The 18934-nt window shown below is 52.9% G+C and overlaps 1 protein-coding gene across 1 annotated transcript in view; it reads left to right on the forward strand.

Annotated features, from left to right (window-relative positions):
- Positions 1-3829: 3829 nt before the first annotated feature.
- The window catches only part of SETD1B (SET domain containing 1B, histone lysine methyltransferase), a 48865-nt gene continuing 33760 nt past the window's right edge, over positions 3830-18934 (forward strand). The window contains 7 exon segments of the mRNA XM_040577439.1: positions 3830-3926; positions 3928-3982; positions 4422-4520; positions 4988-5066; positions 5069-5255; positions 8444-8558; positions 11305-12480. Coding sequence (XP_040433373.1) covers positions 3841-3926; positions 3928-3982; positions 4422-4520; positions 4988-5066; positions 5069-5255; positions 8444-8558; positions 11305-12480 — 1797 coding nt within the window. The 5' untranslated portion in view covers positions 3830-3840.

Below are 18934 nucleotides of genomic sequence, written 5' to 3' on the forward strand. Positions count from 1 at the left end.
GGCCTGGAGCCCCGCCAGCCCCGCCGCCTCCCCGCTGCTGCAGGGCGCTCCCCGGCGCGGCCATCTTGTGCGAGGCAGCCGCGGCGAGAAAAAGCGCCGGGCACCCCGCTCCCTCCTCGTCTTCGCCTTCCACAACCCCTCACAAAAGCCGTGGGGGACGGGGGGGGCGGGAAAAAAAAAAAAAAAAAAAAAAAAAAAGCCATTTCCCTGCAGTGATCGGGACGCGCAGAGCCGGCAGGCAGTGGGGGAGAACCCGCTCCGCCGCCGCCCCAGCCCTGAGGAGAACGCGGCGCTGAAGGAGAAGCCATGATGGCGGCTACCCTCACACAACATGGAGCGCGACCGGGAGCGCCCTGCCCGCCGCCAGCCGCCCCTCCCGGCGCCCCAAGACGCGGTGCTTCCTCAGGCTTTCACACAATAAAACCACCAGACTTCGGCGGGGAGGCCATTTCATGGGCTGGGTGCTGCACTAAAGCACAACTGCTGTGAATTACCAACTGCGTCACGGCTCTCCAACTGTAAAACTCAGGCTGCAAAGGGTCCCTCACTTGGAAGGCAACTCCCTCATTTTGGATTTACTTCCAGACCTCATTTTTCCCCCTCTCTCCAGACCACTGACTCTCGGTATGAAGGATTTTACAGTGCTTTTCAGTGAGACATCCGCCATTAAGACTCACCGTCCTGAAAAACAGCCCCCCCACCCATTTTGTCACTTGCTTTTTTTTTGGTCAAGCTTCTGTAATTAGACGGATAAACATGTAAGGGAACCCTACCACCACCACCTTTTCGCCTTTTTAAAAATCAACCTCAGTAACATCTTACAGTTCACAGGCAGATTTTTTTTTCCTCTTTTGGCGTTCAATTGAACAGCCACGTAATGCCTGCAATGGATTCACGGCGTCTCTCCACAAAAAAAAAAAAAAAAAAAAAAAAGCAGGGCTGCGGACAACCAAGCGCTTTGTGCAGAAGAGAAATCTCTCCCTGAGAATAGAAAATTTCAGATGTGCTGTAGATGTATCTGAGGAGAAGGAGATCGCCACCGCTCTTAAGACGACCATTAGGATCTTTCGCCAGGACAATAACGTTAGCCGCACAGGCCTGGTCTATATGTTTCTCTGCAAGGGCAAAAGGGTTTACTTACCCGCGCACCATAGTTGAATGCAGCTCTGAAGGTGAAGTTGTTACGCTTTTTTTTTTTTTTAATATGGCTATAAATATATATGATCTGTATCACCACTTCTCTCATAAGTTTGCAAGTCAAAGCAGATCTTGTTGAGATAGTTACGGATCTTTATATGGCAGTGGTCTAGCATAAAAAAAAAATCAACCGAAAAGCAAGCTATAGAAAACGTTGTCCAGCTATGCTGACTGACCGTACGCAGCGAGGAGTCCTACTCGAGGCTTAAATCTACGTTCCCGTGGCAGATTTACTCTGTACATAAAAAGGACGCTCAGTGTTTTTCCACGGAGCACGCAGACGCTAAAAATGCTCTCCTGCATAATTTTAGGCTGCGTATGTTAGTGTGAAAACACCTGGTTAACAGTTACTGGTTGTAAACAGCTTTAAGCATCTCTTAGGTAGATATTTTGCTTTATAAGTCAAATATTTCAAAAGCATAAATTGGTTTAGATAAACAGACAAGAACATAGAGACATGCAAATGAAGGCTTAGAAAGGACCACTTCAGTAACATTAACATGAAAACTACACTTAGCAAGGACAGAATGGATTGGGTACTTACAACATAAGGAAAGAGAAAAGAAAGCTTATAGTAAAATTGCCTTTTTTTTTTTGCCAGAATTCAGTATTCCTACGTCTATATTTAAAACGTTACCTTTAAAAGCACCAGAGGAGTTAATAAAAATGGCCAGGAATTGAGTGTTTAATACAGGAAATACTTTCTAAAATTTATTGTTCAGTCATCACAAAGCTCTATAAAGCTTTGAAAAAAAAAAAACCCAAAAACCCAAACCGAACAACGAAAAAAAAACATGTATTTACTTTTTTTTTTGTTTTGCGTTCAAAATTGTTACTGCTGACAAAGGGTGTGCCGTGACCTAGTTACACAAGACAAAGATGGATCCCGATTCATAAGGGAAAAAAAGAATCCGATTTTTTTTTTTTTTTTTTTTTTAGGAAAAAAAATCTTCCTTCTTCAGCGAGCTCCTCTAAGCCTGCTGCCAGACCTTAAACAACCCCCCTGGGCGCTCCTGCGGAGTGGATTCAAATGGAGGATTCCCCTTTGTGGAACAAAGGAAAAAGCCCAGAGTTGGCCACGGCCGCTCCGCTGCAGAAAGATGGCCGCCTGAGCCCGTGGCCTCTCCTTAGCTGTCTGCTCGGGGCTGCTTTTAGCGCGCCGCCTAAGAACTCGAGCCCGATGCAAGCCGCGCGCTGATTGGCCGCGGCCGCCCGCCGCCGCTCCCCAGCCAATTGCCCGCCCGCGGCCCCGAGCTGCGGCCCCGCGCCCGCCGCCGCCGCCGCCCCGGCGCCCTGCTCCGCGCCCCCGGAGAGGGAGGGGGGGGGAACCGGGGAAAGGGGGGGACCGGGAGGGGGGGTACGGGGCAGCCGCGCGGCCTTTAAGCCCTGAACAAAATAGAAGCTCGCCGCTGATTGGCTCCCGGGGCTTTAATAGGCAAAACCGGCCCCGTTTTTTTTTTTTTTTTTTTTTTTTTCTTTCTTTCCTCCCCCCTTCTCTCTCGGTGTCCTCCCCCCGCCGGTGTCGCCGTGTTTTGTGTGTGTGTGTCCCCCCCCCCCCCCGCCCCGGCTTCGCCGAAGTCTCCCCAAAGTTGTCCCCACCTATCGGCCCATCTTGTTTAGAAACGCTCGGCGCTAAGGTAAACGCAGCGGGCAGATTCCACGCTGCAAACCCTTCCGCGCGTCAAACCGGGGGCGGGCAGCCTCGGAAAAAAAAAAAAATAATAAATAAAAATAAAAAATAAAATAAAATTAAAATAAAATAATAAGAAATAAAAATAAAAAGCCCCTCCGGGGGAAGCCAGAGGGGGCTCGTGCCGGCGGGCAGGGCGGCGGAGGGGCGGCCGGGGGCTGCCCGCCGTGAATGTGCAGGCGGCGGAGGGCGGCTGAGGCGTTCGCGGCGCTCGCAGCGGTGAATTGTGGGAGGCCGCCGCCGCCAGCAGCGAGCGCACACACACACACACACACACACACACAACACACACACACACACACCCCCAACACACACACACACACACACACTCACACTATCACACCACACACACACACGCGCGCAATATGTGGTGGCTCGCGAAAACGGGAGGCAGGAGCCTGGCGGGCAGCCCGCGCCGGTAACCGGCCCCATGTGAGGCGGGGGAGCTGCGCCTTTCGCCGCCCGGAGACGCACGGTCGGCCGCCGAGCGCGATGTCTTTCCGAGACACCAAGGCGGGGGAGAAAGCCAAGCACCGAGGATCATGGCAAAAAGCAGAGTTCAAGTGAGATTGGGGCTTTTTTTTTTTTTTTTTTTTTTTCTTCTTCTCCTTCCTTCCCTTCCCCTCTCCTCCTCCCCTTTCTGCCTCTTGTCTCGCTGGGGTGGAGGGGAGGGGAGGGGGGGGGGGGGACCCGGCTCGCGATTCCCCCATTTTAGGGCTCGCTTCGCTGTGGATTTCCTCCCTGCCTGGGTGTGGAGCGGGCGGCTCGTTTTAAAAAAAAAAAAAAAAAAAAAAAGGAAGAGAGGAGAGAAAAAAAAAAAAGGGCTCTTTGTTGGATATTTTTTTTAACTTCACGGTTTTCTGGGTGTTTTTGTCTTTTCCCCTTCCCCCCCCCCCCCCCCCCCCATTCCTCTTTCCCCTCCTCTCGCCCCCTGCCCAGGTTGGATCAACGGAATGGAGAACAGCACGCAAGCCAGCACTTCTGTCGAGAAAAGAAATCACCATTGGAGAAGTTACAAGTTGATTATTGACCCGGCTCTGAAAAAAAGGACAGCACAAACTCTATCGCTACGATGGGCAACATTTTAGCATGCCGGTGAGCGGAGGGGGGGGGGAAGGGGGGGGCTGTGGTGTTTCCCCTTTGTATCGTGCCCCCCCCAGCCCTGCACGCCTCACCCCCTGTCGGCTGGCATTTTGGGGGCTGGGGGTCTCCCCAGGTCGCGGTCACCCCCCGCACAGCTGAAGGGGGGCCCGGGGGGACAGGCACCAAAGTTACCGCCACTGACACTGTGCATTCAACTGTCAGGAGCCCGAGCAGGAGCCCAAACCTGCAGCTTTCTTTCTGTGTTTCCAATCCGTGTGCATTTCCCAGCAGTATTGCAATTTGACACGTGTGTGTGTATGCGTGTGTGTGCTTTTCCCCCTTCCTCGAGACAGCCCCTGCTTCCTTGGGGTTTATGTTTTTGTTTTATTTCTGTCTTAAATTTCAAGCACTGTTGTTGTCGGTCTTGTGCTTTTTCTCCTCCTCCTCCCAGAACTCGGGAATCGCTCCTGTGGATTGTGTCAGGGATCCCCGAATAGGGCGAATATGGACCAAAACTAAGGAGCTGGAGCTCTCTGTCCCCAAATTCAAGGTACTGCCCCGACTTTTGGCTTTCGCTTTGTATTCTTGTTTACTCGGGAGTGTAGCTTGACTTCCAAACAGTTTAATGAACCGTTTAAATGACAGTCGTCTCCCTATTAACATTATTATTCAGCAAACTGTTTAACAATAATCCTGTTCTATAAGATAACAAGAAATCCATACATCTGTCTAACGAGATCCCTTGGACGTTTTGGAGTCGTGTCTGGGGGGCTTCTCCTCGGGTTGGGGGGCAGCAGAGGGGGGCTCTGCTGACAGCACTGCTCCGACCAGGGAGCCGGCTCCGGTCAGCGGCTGCGGGTTCATCCGTTCATCCCGCAGCCTCGGAGGCAGCTTTCTTTCCCCAAAGTTTGCAGGAGGCTTTAACCCTCTCCCTCCCGTGCCATCCCAATGCCCTCCTCCATGCTCTTTAACGCCGCCGGTTATTGTTACCGCCTCCCCCCTTGTGCCCTCTTCCAGATTGATGAATTTTACGTGGGGCCAGTGCCTCCCAAGCAGGTCACCTTTGCCAAGCTGAACGACAACATCCGCGAAAACTTTTGACCGACATGTGCAAGAAATACGGCGAAGTGGAAGAGGTGGAGATTCTCTACAACCCCAAGAACAAGAAGCACCTGGGCATCGCCAAAGTCATCTTCGCCACCGTCAAGGGTGCCCGGGAGGCCGTCCAGCACCTTCACAACACCTCCGTCATGGGCAACATCATCCACGTGGAGCTGGATACAAAGGTGAGGGGCGCGTTTCGGCCTGACGCGGTGGCGTTCGCAGCGCCCGTGCCCTGCCTCTCCTCGAGCAGATGCTATTGCAGGACCGCAAGGGCTCGGCGATTAAAAATACGGAGGGAGCGCCCCTGTCCCCCCGTGCGTGTCTGGTTTCTGGGCCCTTTGCAAGTCACGTGGAGCCAAATGTGTTGTCAGTTGCTAGGAGACAGCCCTGTAATTTGCAAAATGCTGCCATCCTGCCGCCCCTGCTCCCCCAGCACCCGCCGGCTGCGGGGTCCTGGCCCTGCTCGGCCTCCCCCGGGCTGCCAGACCCCCTGGCTGGCAAAGTCTGGGCTTTTGGGCAAACCTGGGGGTTCCTGGCGCCCAAAGCAGGGGGATTCTGGCTGTGGCAGCGGGGCTGGTGCCGTCCTCCGGTCCTCCGCGTGCCTGGCATTTCATTGATGCTTAGTGGTGAACTCCCGGCTGGCAGCAGAGGAGTGCACAGCACTTGACAGCGTGAGTGTGCGTGTGAGTGTGTGTGCAAGTGTGAGGCTGTCTCTTAAAGCCACAGGAGCCCCGCGTCCCGCACGTAACCAGCCCCAGACCTGAGCACTGGGGAGCCCATAAAGTTTCTGGGAGCGTGGAAACGCTGCGTCTTACTGCTTTCTCTTTCTCTTTCCTCCAAGCCGTTAGTGAAAGACTTGGCTAAAATGTGCCCCAATCTTAAAAATCCTCTGCTGCTGAAGGGGTGTAGACATAAAGAAGGTGCAGATCAGTTGTCACTTGTACTTACTCCTCATTGCAACCACGGCACTTCAGCTTAAAGCAGACTTGCTGCACCTTTTCTTGGGAAGAAGACATGGTTAGCACCATTTTCTTCCAAAAGAGAGGAAAAAAAAAGTGCGATGCTGATGTGTTTGTTCTGTATTACATGGTTTCGACAGTTTTGTGTACAACCTGTGCAGCAGCTGGTATGCCACACGTGGTAAGAGGGTGTAGTAGGACGTTAACTGACGTTACTGAGCTCCGGTAGAGGAAAAATCACAGCAGCACTCTAATATTTTCTCTTGTAAGCTAACCTTGGCTTTACAGATGTGTGCGTTGAAATTCTAATACCATTCGTTTCCACAGACAGGCTCGTTCCCTGCTTACTTGGAAATTTGAAGGTTAAAATTCCATTGAACAAAAAATTAACCGTTGTAGTTTTAATAATGCAAGCTACAGCGGCTTATAGGTAGAGATATCTCAGTGACAGGCATTTTAAACGAGCTGATCGTACTACATTCCTCCTTGTTTCCCTCCATTCATAAACTACTCACAAGTCTTGGACAGACAGCTGTTCAAGAAAGTTAGCTGCCATCAGGGAGGAGAGGAGGAGAGGGCTTTTTAAGCTTCTGTTCCTTGGGAGAAAACATCAAAATCTTAGTTTTAAATTGCATTTTTGTTTCATTTGCCATCTGTGTGCTTCTAATCTGTTTTTTTTTTTTCTTCTGCAAATGTATCTAGTTGGCTCTAAAAGAGTAAGACTGTCAGTGTTTTATATGCTGACAGAGTCAAGTGAAAATATTATTCCTAAAGTAGCATTAGCAGGTTAAGTCATTCTTCATGTATATCTGCCTGTATGTGTGTATATATATATATTTATATGTATTTCAAGCTATATAATTATCCCAAATTTCTTTCTAGTATTCAGCTTTTCAAGAGCATGGTAGAATTAATGGTTGGTTGAAAGCTTGATTTTTGTAGTCTAGCGAAAAATATGAGGAGTAGAAGTGTTTTATCTGTCTGACCTGATCACAAGCCTGGGAATCTGGAACTAATAATTCCAGCTCCCTAATCTAAGACGGGCTAATTTAAAGCAACTTCTCTGCCTCAGTTTGTCCCGCAGGATGGACACGCTTAATAATTACCTGGCCTTAGAGAAATAGCTGAGAGTAGTTTCACATTCATAAAGCTCTTTGAAAATGAAATTGTGACTTTTATCAGGGATCCAAAAGGAATTATGAAGCTTTCTAACAATTATTTTACATTTATTTAAAAAATGGTTTTAAAGTAAACCCAACACTTCCGTATCCACGACGCTGTGGTTTCCTGGGGTGTGCATGTGTTAATAATTCCAAGCATTTTAGGCCTTGTCTTGAAGAGATCTATTTTGTTATGACTTCAGTTGAACTTAAGCAGTTTACATAGTCGATGGTGTGGCTCAAGGCTTTATGAAATGAGATCTGAGAACCAAATAACCTCACCTACAGCATTTATTCAAGATAAGTCAGTCCTTTCCCTGTGCAGCATCAGGCTGTGGGTGCTTTGCTTTCAAATTGCCCGGAGTGATTTGCAGGCAGCTTGGGGTTTGATCCTGCAGCATTAGCCAGGGAAGTTGTGCTGGTCCAGGGAGTTCTTGCCTGAGTTCATGCTCTGGGCTCAGGTGCTGGCCCTGTCCGTTTTCCTGTGTATTCCTTATCTTCCAGAGCAAAAGCCAGCAAACAGTCTTGGAGTCTGGTTCTGTTCCTTTTGAAGTGGATGACGAATTTCTTGCAGACTGCAAAATAAGTAGGACTGGGGTTTTGTGGTAATGAAAAATCCAATTTTAAGAACTGGGTCTTACCTAGAGTTCAGGGCTGAACTGGGAATGAAAAGACTGAGTCTCAGTAGCGATACACGGGCCGTTTTGGTTCTCTAGCTTTTATTCTTTGAAGGATGCCATCAAGCACACCTTTAACTAGGGGAAAAAAGGATCAGCCAGTGTCCTTTTGGAAAAGCACCGCTAACGGTTTTGTCCTTGGCTTTCCCAGGCATCGTGTTTGCATTAATAGCAGCCAGTTTCTGCTAGCAAGGTGGGTTGCGAGAGCTTTCTGAAGTGGCTCTGGGTGTTGGCAGAGGCTTGTCCCTTTGGTGAGAGTTTCACTTCTCAAATCTGCAGACTATTTGCTTGGCACGTTGGAGAGGAGGGAAAGTGGTGCTCTCCAGAAAGCACGGTAAAGAGCAGAGCTGCCAAGCAGACTGAGGAGGATTTAGGAAACCTCCTTGTCTTGGCTTGAGAGAGGAGTGTCTGACTTTGCTTGCCCTGCAGATTATTTAGAAACGGTCCCTACAAACCTCAGAGGTTGCTCCTCCGTGGCAGGGATGTAGCAGGGATGTGCAGATGCCAGGAATACATATTTTTACACAGGCTACGTTATTTCTGTTTATTAAACTCTCCCATTGTGGTTTGTGCAGGTGAAACCCGCATGCGGTTCTACGAGTTGCTCGTTAATGGTCTTTACACTCCTCAGACCCTTCCCGTAGGCACCGAACAGGACGCATCGCCAACTGTGAATGAAACCCTCCAGGTATGGTTTGCTTGGCTTTTTTTTTCTAAGAGTAGCATTGTAGAAAATTCTAAACGAACACTTCATTAAATTTAGCCTTTTAACACTATTAGTTTAGCTTTTTTTGTCCTGCCATAGTTTCAGTGGACATTACTACTCCCCGTTTAAATAAACCTTGCTCCTAATTGTTATAGCCTATGTAACTGCAAACACAATGCACGTGGCCAGTCTCTGTGCCCGTGTCTGCATAGCGTGGTAAGTGCTCTTTGTATTTCTGCATGAAAAATACCTGCTGAACCGACAGCACGTGCCCTGTTAATGTTAGGGATTCCTGCAGTTAAGAGGACAGATCGGGTCTGTTCCTGAGATGAGATTATTCCCTTGAAGACAGGGGGAATGATTTAAGTGGTACATTTGGCCTGGTGTCTGCGGTAGGTAATCCTTAGCGCGTGTGCTCTTCAGCTGTAAGAGGGAAAATACCAAATCTTGAATAGTGGCATCAATTCTCCAGAATCTTAATTAGTCACTGGGATCAATTTTTAAGAAAAGCAGCATGCAAAATTCCGGGGTTTTCTCAGTATTTAGGGTACGATTCTCTAAAATGGGTTTGTGCAGGTAACTGCTCCCCTACAAACCCCACTGGAACGAGGTGGGTGAAGGGAAACGAAGCCTGTTTGCGTGGGGTCATCAGCCCCCTTGGCTGATCTCAGTCTGCTTTGGCTCTGATCAAGGCTTGGGAACCCATTTAGTTAGAATTAGTTAGTTAGAATTTTAGAACCCATCAAGTTTTCAAAGAGACTTGGCAGAAGTTTCTGAAACTTTTAGGTATAAATTTCTTCTCTCAACTTCTTTGTGCTCTTAGGTCTCCTTAAAATGCCATAATTTCATTAATCTTGTAGTCAGGTGTTTTCAGGACAGGTTAAGAGATGTGCGTTGAATGTGAAAATCCCACTGATCTGAAAAAATAAAATCCTCCTCTTAGCTCACTGCTCACCCCTATGGCAACAAGGCAAGGCCCCTGCATCTCTTAACAAAATCACAGAGGCTGATTCTTCCTTACCTCCCAGCCAGGTGGTTTTTAGGGCAGAAGAGGAACAAGTAATGATTTTGCGTTGAGCAGGGCCTGGCTTTGCTTTTCTGCCCGTTACAGCACATCCCAAATAAAACTGACCAGATTTGTTTACTACTTTTTCAGGGTTAACAGCAAGATGCTTCATTGATGGTATCCCCCAAGTAATCCCTACTGTAATTAAGACAGGTTCTCTAGATATTGTGTTTGTATATTGTATTGTTATCCTGAATTGATTTTTCCCCCAATTACCACCATAATTAGCGCTTTGTGAGTAACTTTAACTGTTTGCATCTCGTTCCTGTCACTGGAACCTGCCAGCAAGCTTGTTTGCTGTGGTAGTTCAGTAAAATGCTCCCGACGTTAGCTTTCCCCCTCGTGCAGAACAGCAAGGACCTGACACATCTGCGAGCCTCAGTCCCTCCCTTGAGACCGTATCCAAACCCCCCTGGAAAAGAGCTCACGTCTCCACGAGAGGTGCGGAGACGTGGGCTTTAGCAGGGAGCACGGGGCGGCTGCTTGCTGAGCCGCTGAGGAAGAATCCTTCCTGATGTCCATGTGCTCGTGGTCCCTAGGGGTCACACCGAGAGCAAGGCTACGTAGGTGAGAGCTCAGCTGGGGTTTGCGGTGCTGGCGTGTGACAGCAGGTCGTTTGAAAGGCCTCTGCACCTGCCTGTGCTTGGGAGAGCGGCAGCCAGCCCGTAGTGTCACCACGTAGGTAGGCATCCCGGGGTCCTTTTGGGGAGCTGGAGCTCAGTCCTGCCTCTCCTGCTACCAGGAGGAGTCTCCGTGAGCTCTGGCTTTGCTTTATAGCAAATTGATTCTGGCGCTGATGTTCAGCAGGGCACTGTTATGACTCAGCAGTGTCTGAGCGGGAGCAGGGCTTCTCCTAGAAACCCCCCGAATGTGCCTGTGAAGTGAATTTCAGAGCAATTACTTGGCTGCTCCGTAGGCTTGGAGGGTTTCAGTTTTCAAACGCCGTGTTCAGTAGTGCTCTACCTGAGCATTGTCTTTGCGCAGGGCTTACAACGTATTTTTAGCAGCTGGGAACTTTTTCTTCCCTTTCTGCCTGTAGCCTGCTCCTTCGCTGTTGCAGAGGAACGTTCGGCAGAGAGGGCGGTGGCGTGCGGCTCCTGCGGCTGGACCAGCACAGAGCCCTCCTGCCTTCAGCAGGCCTCTGCATTCAGTTTGGGGCTGATAGAGGGGTTTGATTGCAGGTTTGCAGTTTGCTGGTTTGCACGCTTTGATTTGTTCACGCAAAAAGTTTTCTGAGATATGAAGCTATCGGATTATGTCCTCAGACTTTGCAGTTTTAGTGCAGGATTTTTACCATTCCCTCCTTGCCGTGTTGACGAGCTGTATGGAGTTGCTAGAAATTTAAAAGTAGCTGCATTTCTGCGCGTCTTCTGCTCACCTGATGCTCTTGGGTATAGCTTATAAAGGATACTGTTTTATCTGCTTTCTTCCTTCTCTTACAGACAAGTTCCTCTTTGCTTGCCTTTTTCTTTTTAAATTAAAGGGAACTGTTCGTAATGGATAATTGTAATCGTAATTCAGCGATGCTATAACCTATTTTCTTTGCTATGGAAATCAATTCAAACTCTCAGGTACTCGTGTTCTCCGAAGACCAGACAGATTAGACAAATAGCTTTTAAAAAGTGTGTGTTTTAGGTGCTTTTCTCTTTCCTGTTTTTGTAGTTGACAGATTCCCTGAAACGCCTGAAAGACAGCAACCTTTCTTCTGCGGGCTCATCTGTCACCCCGAACAGCAGCACGCCGTTTTCCCATGACACAGCCTATTCCAGCTGCCGGCAGGACACCCCGAACTCGTACAGCCAATTCACCCCGCAGTCCCAAGGCACGCCTCACACCCCGCGGCTAGGGACGCCGTTTTCCCAGGACTCCACGTATTCCAGCCGGCAGACGACGCCGGTGTACCACTTCGGGCAGGACAGCGGGTACAAACCCAGGAGACACGAAACCAAATTTACGGATGCCTACAACCGCCGGCCGGGCCATCACTACGTTCATAACTCGGCGGGTGTCTTCCGAGGGACGGAGCATCAGTTCGGCACGTACAAATCCCATCCGCAGGAGCCAGTCCAGTTCTCGCACACTCCTCCCCTGAGCCACTCTGGTTCTTCGAGTTACAAGTCTGCCTTCTCTCCCTACCAAGCACCAGCCGTGTTCCCCCAGTCCGAGGAGCAGCAGTTTCCCCAAACTTCCAGGGAGACGGAGTACCGGAGACCTGCGCCACCTCCCGCAGAGATGGTTGTGGAAAGCAGCGCTGCCACGAACATTGATTTTGTGCCGGTGAAGGAGAAACCGGAGGAACCTCCGCCCTTGCCAGATTCGAACTCTGCTCCTGAGCCGAGCGCAGCGTCCTTCTCTCAGACCCCAGAGAGGAGCGAGACCCCCGGCACCCCCACCATGGAGTCTGAAATGCAGCATAACAGTTTAGACTCAAGGATTGAGATGCTCTTAAAAGAGCAGAGAACAAAGTTACCCTTTCTTAATGAACATGACTCGGACACCGAGGTCCGAATGGAAGGTAGCCCCATCTCCTCCTCTTCCTCGCAGCTCTCCCCAATCCCGATGTACGGTTCGAACTCCCAGCCCGGTTACAGGGCTCAGACGCCTTCCTCGCGCCCTTCCAGCACAGGCCTGGAGGACATTAGCCCCACGCCGTTACCCGACTCCGACGATGACGAGCCCATCCCTGGGACGGCTTCTCTGAGTCAGAATTCCAGGGGGACGTCGGAGGCCGGCATGACCCCCATCGATCAGCTCAGCAGGACCTCCAAAGTCGAGCCCTCGGAGGCTAAAGAGATGGTGCCTGGTGACCAGACCCCAACGTCCGAAAAAATGGATGAGGTAAGTGAGCTGGAAGCGAGTTACGAAGCTCCGGACCTGGGCACGGAGTTGCTCTTATGTTTTTTCTTTAGTGTCGTTCAGAGCGTAGGATTTTCTGGTGGCTTTTTCTTTTACTCGAGGCAGCTGGAAACGAGCTAAATGTGACACGAGGTGATGCTCTTAACTTGCCCGTCTCCAGGTTTCTTTGTTTCTAACAGCAGCCTGCTGCAATTTATCACTTCAGGAGAGCTCGAGGACTGAACAGGCCCTGGAAGTTTGGCCGCTGCTCACGCTGTGAATGTCCCGAGTGCCAACAGACACTTAAGCCACTAGAGCAGTTAATCGAGCACTTTCTGCCGTCGCTCTGGTCTCTGGGTGTGGGGGTGTGCGTGCACACACACTTGCTTAACGGGGCTTTCATGTTGGGCCGGAGTCTTGGATGTAGACTTTGTGACAGCTCTGCAGCTATTTATGCCGTCTGCCTGGAGCAGGGGGCGGTTGCTGGGCTTTAGTGCTCCCTTCGCTCGGAGGGAGCTGCCTGCTGGGGGATGTGCTCCCCCGGCTCTTCCAGTGACAGCGCCGAGCTTGCTGCCTCTGCTGGGGCGTTGGTGGCCGAAGGGACAGCCAGAGCTGAGCGGGGTGGAGTGGGGCCAGCAGGCAGAAACGAACGTTTCGTGGCGTGTCCGTTTGGGACCTCCGCAAAAAACCTGCGAGCGTCGCTGCAGCGGACGTGTGGGTCCTATTCGGCTGGGCCGCGGAGCAGTCGAAACGGAGATCTTCTCAAATGCCGGAGCCTTTCTCCCCGGCGTTTAGGGCAGTAATGCAGCAAGTGGAACCGCTGTCCCTGGTGCACGGGCACTGTGCGGTAAGGAGACCTCAGCCCTCCGGGAGGTCCGATTCGGGTAAATGCCCCGAGTATGAGGGATCAGCGTCATGAACTTGTGAGAGTTTGCTGGGGTTCACCCGGCTGAGTGGGTTTCTCTCCGGGGGTCCATAGTTGTGAGGTTTTCACCCCAGAATTGGCTGCGTTTAGGGGAGGGGGAGCTGCTCCTGGAGAGTGCAGAGCGGGAGGAGAGGCCCGCAGCAGTAACCCTGCCCGTCTCAGGCTCACGTAGGAGAAAGTGTAACTGCACTGGATAGTTTGTGTTTTCTCTGTGCCTTTCCAAACCTGCCTGGCCTCGCAGTCGCCATTTAGTCTTTGAAACAATTCGGTTGGTTGAGGATTCGTTCTTCGTCTGGGCTGGCCCAGGCTCCCCTCTTGGGAGGCACGTCGTGGCCGGTGGGACCTGGTGATGTGTTAATTAGGAACAGGGTTCTGATTCCTTAAGCTTGGCCTGGCAGGCTGAAGAGGGGATGCTCTAACTTGTTAAAACCCAGGAAGAAATAAAATGAGGAAGGCTTCCCTCCTCTCCTCGCCATTCTGGGCTTGGGTCTGCCGTCCTTACTCTTGTGCAAGAGAGTTGCGGGCGATTAGGAGCACGTTTAGGAGGATGGATGAGTGCCAGCGTGGTGTGTGGGGTCAGGCGCCTTCCGTGGCCGGGATCCACGCGGGAGGACCGGCCGGGCTGTCCCGCTTGCAGGTTGCGATGTGGGGCAGCGGCGTGCCGACGTCGAAGCCCGTGCTAAGTCTTTGTCTCCCCTTAACGAGATGCTGGTGTCAGAAGTTCACGCCGCCGGTGCTGTGATACACCGCGGTACGGGTGCCTCGACCCTCGCAAGTCACAAGGGTGGGAGCGGGGGCTCCGGGCAGGTCCTGCTGCTTTCCTCGTTTCCGCTCCCTCCCCGAAAAGTTGGCTGTTTGTTGTCGGAGCTGTTTGTTCGGCCCTCCTCTCGGTTACAAATCACGCTGAGCTGTTCCGGCGTGTTGGAAAAGCTGCCTGCGCCTTCCGTTGCTCCTCCTGATGCACAGAAACCATCTCCATGTGGTTTTGCTTCCTTTCCCCGCCCTTCTCCCCCCCCCCCCCCCCCAGTTTTTTTTTTTTTGCTTCAGAAAAAGGCTCTCCTGGCTTCCCTCTCTTTTGCTGAAGGAGCAGAGCCGAACGGTGACTTACCGCAGGCTGAAATTTGAGCTGCAGCTTTCCAGCTGAGCCGGAGAGGGGCATGGAGTGTGCCGGAGGGCTGGGAAGCTGAACCTCCGGCTCCGGCCCGTTGCGATAGCACCGAGCGGCTTCCAGAGCAGCTTCCAGTCCTGCGGGGACTCCTCCGGCAGAGCGGAGGGAAGGCAGCCCCGAGTGTTTCCAGCGACTTTGGCGTGGGGAGCCGAGCAGAGGTGATATGTTAGAGTAGGGAGGACTCATTAAGTGTCACAAGGAAGCAATGAAGGGCAGAGTTCGAACTTCTTTGCTTCATATGCGGCTTTTGGAGGGCCTGAGCAGCCCCTGGCCTGCCCCCTTTGGTGGCCGCTCCAGCTGGGAACGTCTCAGGGCCCGCAGGGACAGCAGCGAAGCTGCAGGGAAGTTTTACTTGAGATGGCAGCAGCGTTTGAAGGACCTCCTCCTGTCCCCATCAAAGCAAGCAGGATTTCTGTCAATGACTGCCGATACAGTAAGGTTTGTCCTGCAGGTGGGGCGCTGTCAGATCGTCAGGGAAGGTGACTGCCCGTCAGTGGAGAAGGTACAGGCAGGCCTGGCGATGGCTCTGCTTTGTCCCACGGGACCCTGGAGCCCGGTTTCCAGATCCGCTGTGGTGCTGCGAAGCCAGAGCCGGGTTGCGGCCGAGGAAGGGCCCCCAGCGGCGATACGTCGGCCGGGAAAGTGCTGCTGCGTGGGGTGAGAGGAGAAGAGGGCATCCCTCACGGGCAGCACGACCTGCCAGCCAGGAGGACGAGGCAGGGAGGGCTTTTCAAAACCTAAAAGATGACCAAGAAGGCAAACGAGTTGTGTAGTTATTTTAATAAAACTTCAGAGGGTAGCAAAGTGCAAACTTCACTTCCTATGTTTCTGAAGGATAACAAGGCAAGAATTCGGATGATTTCTTCGTCGTGGGATCTTTCTGTGCCGCTCCAGAAGTGCAGAGGTTAGGGAAGTACCGTTTGACGTTTTGACATCCCATCTGAGCCAGGTCTTGTTTTCGCTTGGCTCGGTACAGGAAGAGGCCCTGCCTCTGTGTGCCGGGGAGGGCGGCAGGATTAGAACAAGTCACGTTGCTGTGTATCGATGATGCCTTTCATGTTTCAGCTCACGAACGTATCGGTTTGTGCGCGTAGCCTGCGTGTAACAGGAAGGCCGCGTGATCGACGGGGGTATTTTTCCAGATCTACAAGTCCAAAAATGCTTTCTGATCAGGGATCAGCAGCCTCGTGTCTTCCTGGTGCTTCGGCTAAGCACCTCCTTACCGCGGTGGGAGGGCTGCCTCAGCCATGCCAAAGAGACCCATGAAAACAAAGAGCCTGAGACACTGACGGGGTGCGAGCAGTCCTGCTGTGAAGTTCAGGGGGAAGCCTGGAAGCTGAGGAGCGCACAGCAGCCCTACAGGCACCTGGAAGCCGCTGCTGTCGCTTGTGCTCTGCGCTGGGCGGCCGTGGTGGCTTTGATGCCATGCAGGACGCCGAGGTGCATCCTACAGGACAGCGTCGGCACCGCTGTGACAAGTTCTTGTGTGGTCACGGGCGGAGCTGGAAGAAATCTCTGCTGAAGCGTCACACCGTCCCTCCGGAGCCTGAGCAGGACGCGATGACACCCCTCAAGACACCCATCGTGTCCTGGACCTCCCCACGCTGCCGTATCCCCGTGCAGACCTGGCAGTGTTGCGGCACCCGGTGACCCACTCCCCTTTTCTCTCGAGCTCCGCTCAACCTTCCCTTGTCAGCAGCGGGTGAGAGGGAAAGCGGCGATGCCTCGGCACGGCGAGAGCAGCCCCGGGGGTTTCCTTGCCAGCAGCACGCGCGGCAGGAGCGGTCGGTGCCCTGGGAGCTGTGCCGAGCAGGATGCGGTCCCTGCCTGCGGACGGGGCCTCTCCTCCTGTCCCCATGGGGCCGGAGGCAGCGCTGCGTTGGTGGGACACTGCGGGGTGTTACGTGGGGCTTCCTACAGGGGAACCCAAACGCTCTCCGAGGGCCCTTCGTGGGCTGCCGAGCGCCCAAGGGATGTGTTCGAGGTAAACGGTGGAGGAAGGCAGAGCCTGGGAGGGGGGAAATCGGATCCCTTGGTTTCCACAGTAACTGTGCGGGAGCCCTCGTGCCATCAGGAGCTGGTAGGGATGTGCGATATGTACGGGCCCACCTGGGAGCCGATTTGCAGCTGGGGTGGGATCCGGCAGCTCTGGAGGGAGACGGGGGAAGGGGATGTGGCGGTTGCTCTGAATGCATTTATTTATTTATTTTTAATTGAAGAAAGGAGAAAAAACGGAGAGCGGCGGCGTGTGCCCAGGCTCATAAACACTTTTTCAAATTTTCCTGCCTCCCGAGCTCTTGGGAATGCGATCACGCCTGACGGAACCGGTTCCTGATGGAAACTCAACAACGAGGTGTGTGCGTGGTGACCGCGAGTTTCCAGAAAGGCAGCCAGCCCGTGCCAGGCAGCGGAGATGCGGGTGGCTGCCGTGGTTCTACGCGGGAATCGCAGCAGCCCTGCTGAAACTGAAATGAGAACGAGAGCGAGCCGCTTCAGCTGGGCTCCGGACAGAAGGGCAGCCCACAAATCCCACAAAAGATGACTTAAATACGGCCCTGCACAGGCCCCGTGAGCCCGCAGAGCTGCGCTCGGTGCTGCGTGTTCTTCAGAGCTGGTCCCGGAAGGCCGCCGGCAGGGAGTGCTGCCTCGGGCACCCTGCTGCTCCCGAAAATCACAGAAAGCAGAGGGCTCTGCTGGCGTTCGCTGGGTTGTGGTTGACTTTTGGCTTCTCGTGTCGGGCTCTGGGATGATTCTGGGAGCTCCAGAGCAAAGGGCTGGCCGGCCACGTGCGCCTGGTGTGACACGGGGGCGAAGCGACCCGTGGGGGCTTGGCGGTCCCTTTGCAGAGGAAAATCCCCATGGGGTATTCGCCGGGTGCTTGTGAGGGAAAACCTCAGCTGAGGGATATTTGGCCGCACGGTTTGGTTGCTCTGTGATGCCTGGCTACTTCAGGGGGGGCATGTCTCGTTGGTAACGCAGCTAGAACCGGTGAAGTGCTTTGGAGTGTAACTGAAGAATAGAAAGCAGGCTGTGGTTGGGAGGCTGACTGCTCCTCTCACTCTCTCATATCAGGCCGGGGCTTTGAGGCTTTTCCATTTTGCATATCTCATAGAAATGACACTGCTGTCCCTTTTTTAAATCACCGTTGCCAATTATACTCTCGCCGCCAGCTCGGTTCTGTCTTCATTTTGCCACCGGTGCCTTTCCGTACGTTCTCAGTTCCTAGTGGGCCGGGTGCGTGGAACTGAATCGCTCGCTGAGAGGCAGAGCGCCGCTCCCGTTGTCTTTATGTGGCGTGCGGATGTTCTGCAGCTCTGGAAGCCTGAATCCAAATCACGATGTTTAACCACAGCACGCAGCTCACGGCGGAACAGCGCTCGCAGGTGAGCTCTGCAGACCGTTTGCAGCCGGAGCCCTCGGCTTTTGCTGCCTGCGGGCTCTTCCTCTTCTTCTCGGCACTGGGATTTGGGCTGCGACGCTGTTCGGGTGTCATAAATGCAGCCTGTGGAAGCTGCCACCGAAGCGACACGTTTCTCCTTGAGGTTTCTCTGCCCCATCAGCGTTCTGGCCGCGTTTCGCATCCGACGCTTGTGCCAAGTGACCAGGGGAAGGCGGGCGAGGCGCTGGGTGGCGGGCTGTGTCGCAACGCGCGCCGGCACCGAGAAAAGGCGCCAGCGCGTTAGGTAATCGGGAGAAATATTGAGAAAATAATTGCTGTTAACATATCGCGCTGGCAGCCGCCAGAAGAGCACCGATTTCTGGGGCTGGTTCTGAAGAAGACGGAGCAGGCGCCGCTCTGTACGTGGCTGCGTCTGACGCGGAGCGGCGAGCAGGCGGGCGCTGAGTCAAACTTCTGCTGGCTGCTGCCTTGCCCGCGCCCCCCGAGCAGGCACCGCTCGTCAGCAGACGGCGCTTTGCATACGCCTCGAGTTGGAGCCCCATGACTTCGCTTCCCCCCCCTTCTATTAATTCTGATTTTCAGCTCGGGGCGCTGGCTTGTGCCTGGCGAAGACGGGGCGAGACTCAGAACGAAAGCCGTGGGGCCGTTAGCTCCGTGCGTCACCCCCTGCCCACGAGGGCTCCCGCGGCGCAGGCACGTTCCTGCTGGCTCAGGCTTTGGTACGAAAGTGCAGCGCTCGCTTCGGGAAATGCTCATTCATCACGAGAGAGAAAGGTTTCTCACGTTTTTCAGCTCCTAAAAACAAAGTGGCTTCAGAAAAGGAAGAAATGGGTCGAGGACAGAAGTCTACTAAGATGTTTTTGACGTGCTGAGTGCTGGTTTCCCAAGCTGCCAGCGGTGCAGGCAGGCCCAAGGAGGTCAAGATGCAAAGAAACAGCCAGGTGGCAGGTCGGGGATCCCAATT

This window comes from Cygnus olor, chromosome 17 (genome assembly GCF_009769625.2).
Source record: "Cygnus olor isolate bCygOlo1 chromosome 17, bCygOlo1.pri.v2, whole genome shotgun sequence".
Classification (NCBI taxonomy): domain Eukaryota; kingdom Metazoa; phylum Chordata; class Aves; order Anseriformes; family Anatidae; genus Cygnus; species Cygnus olor.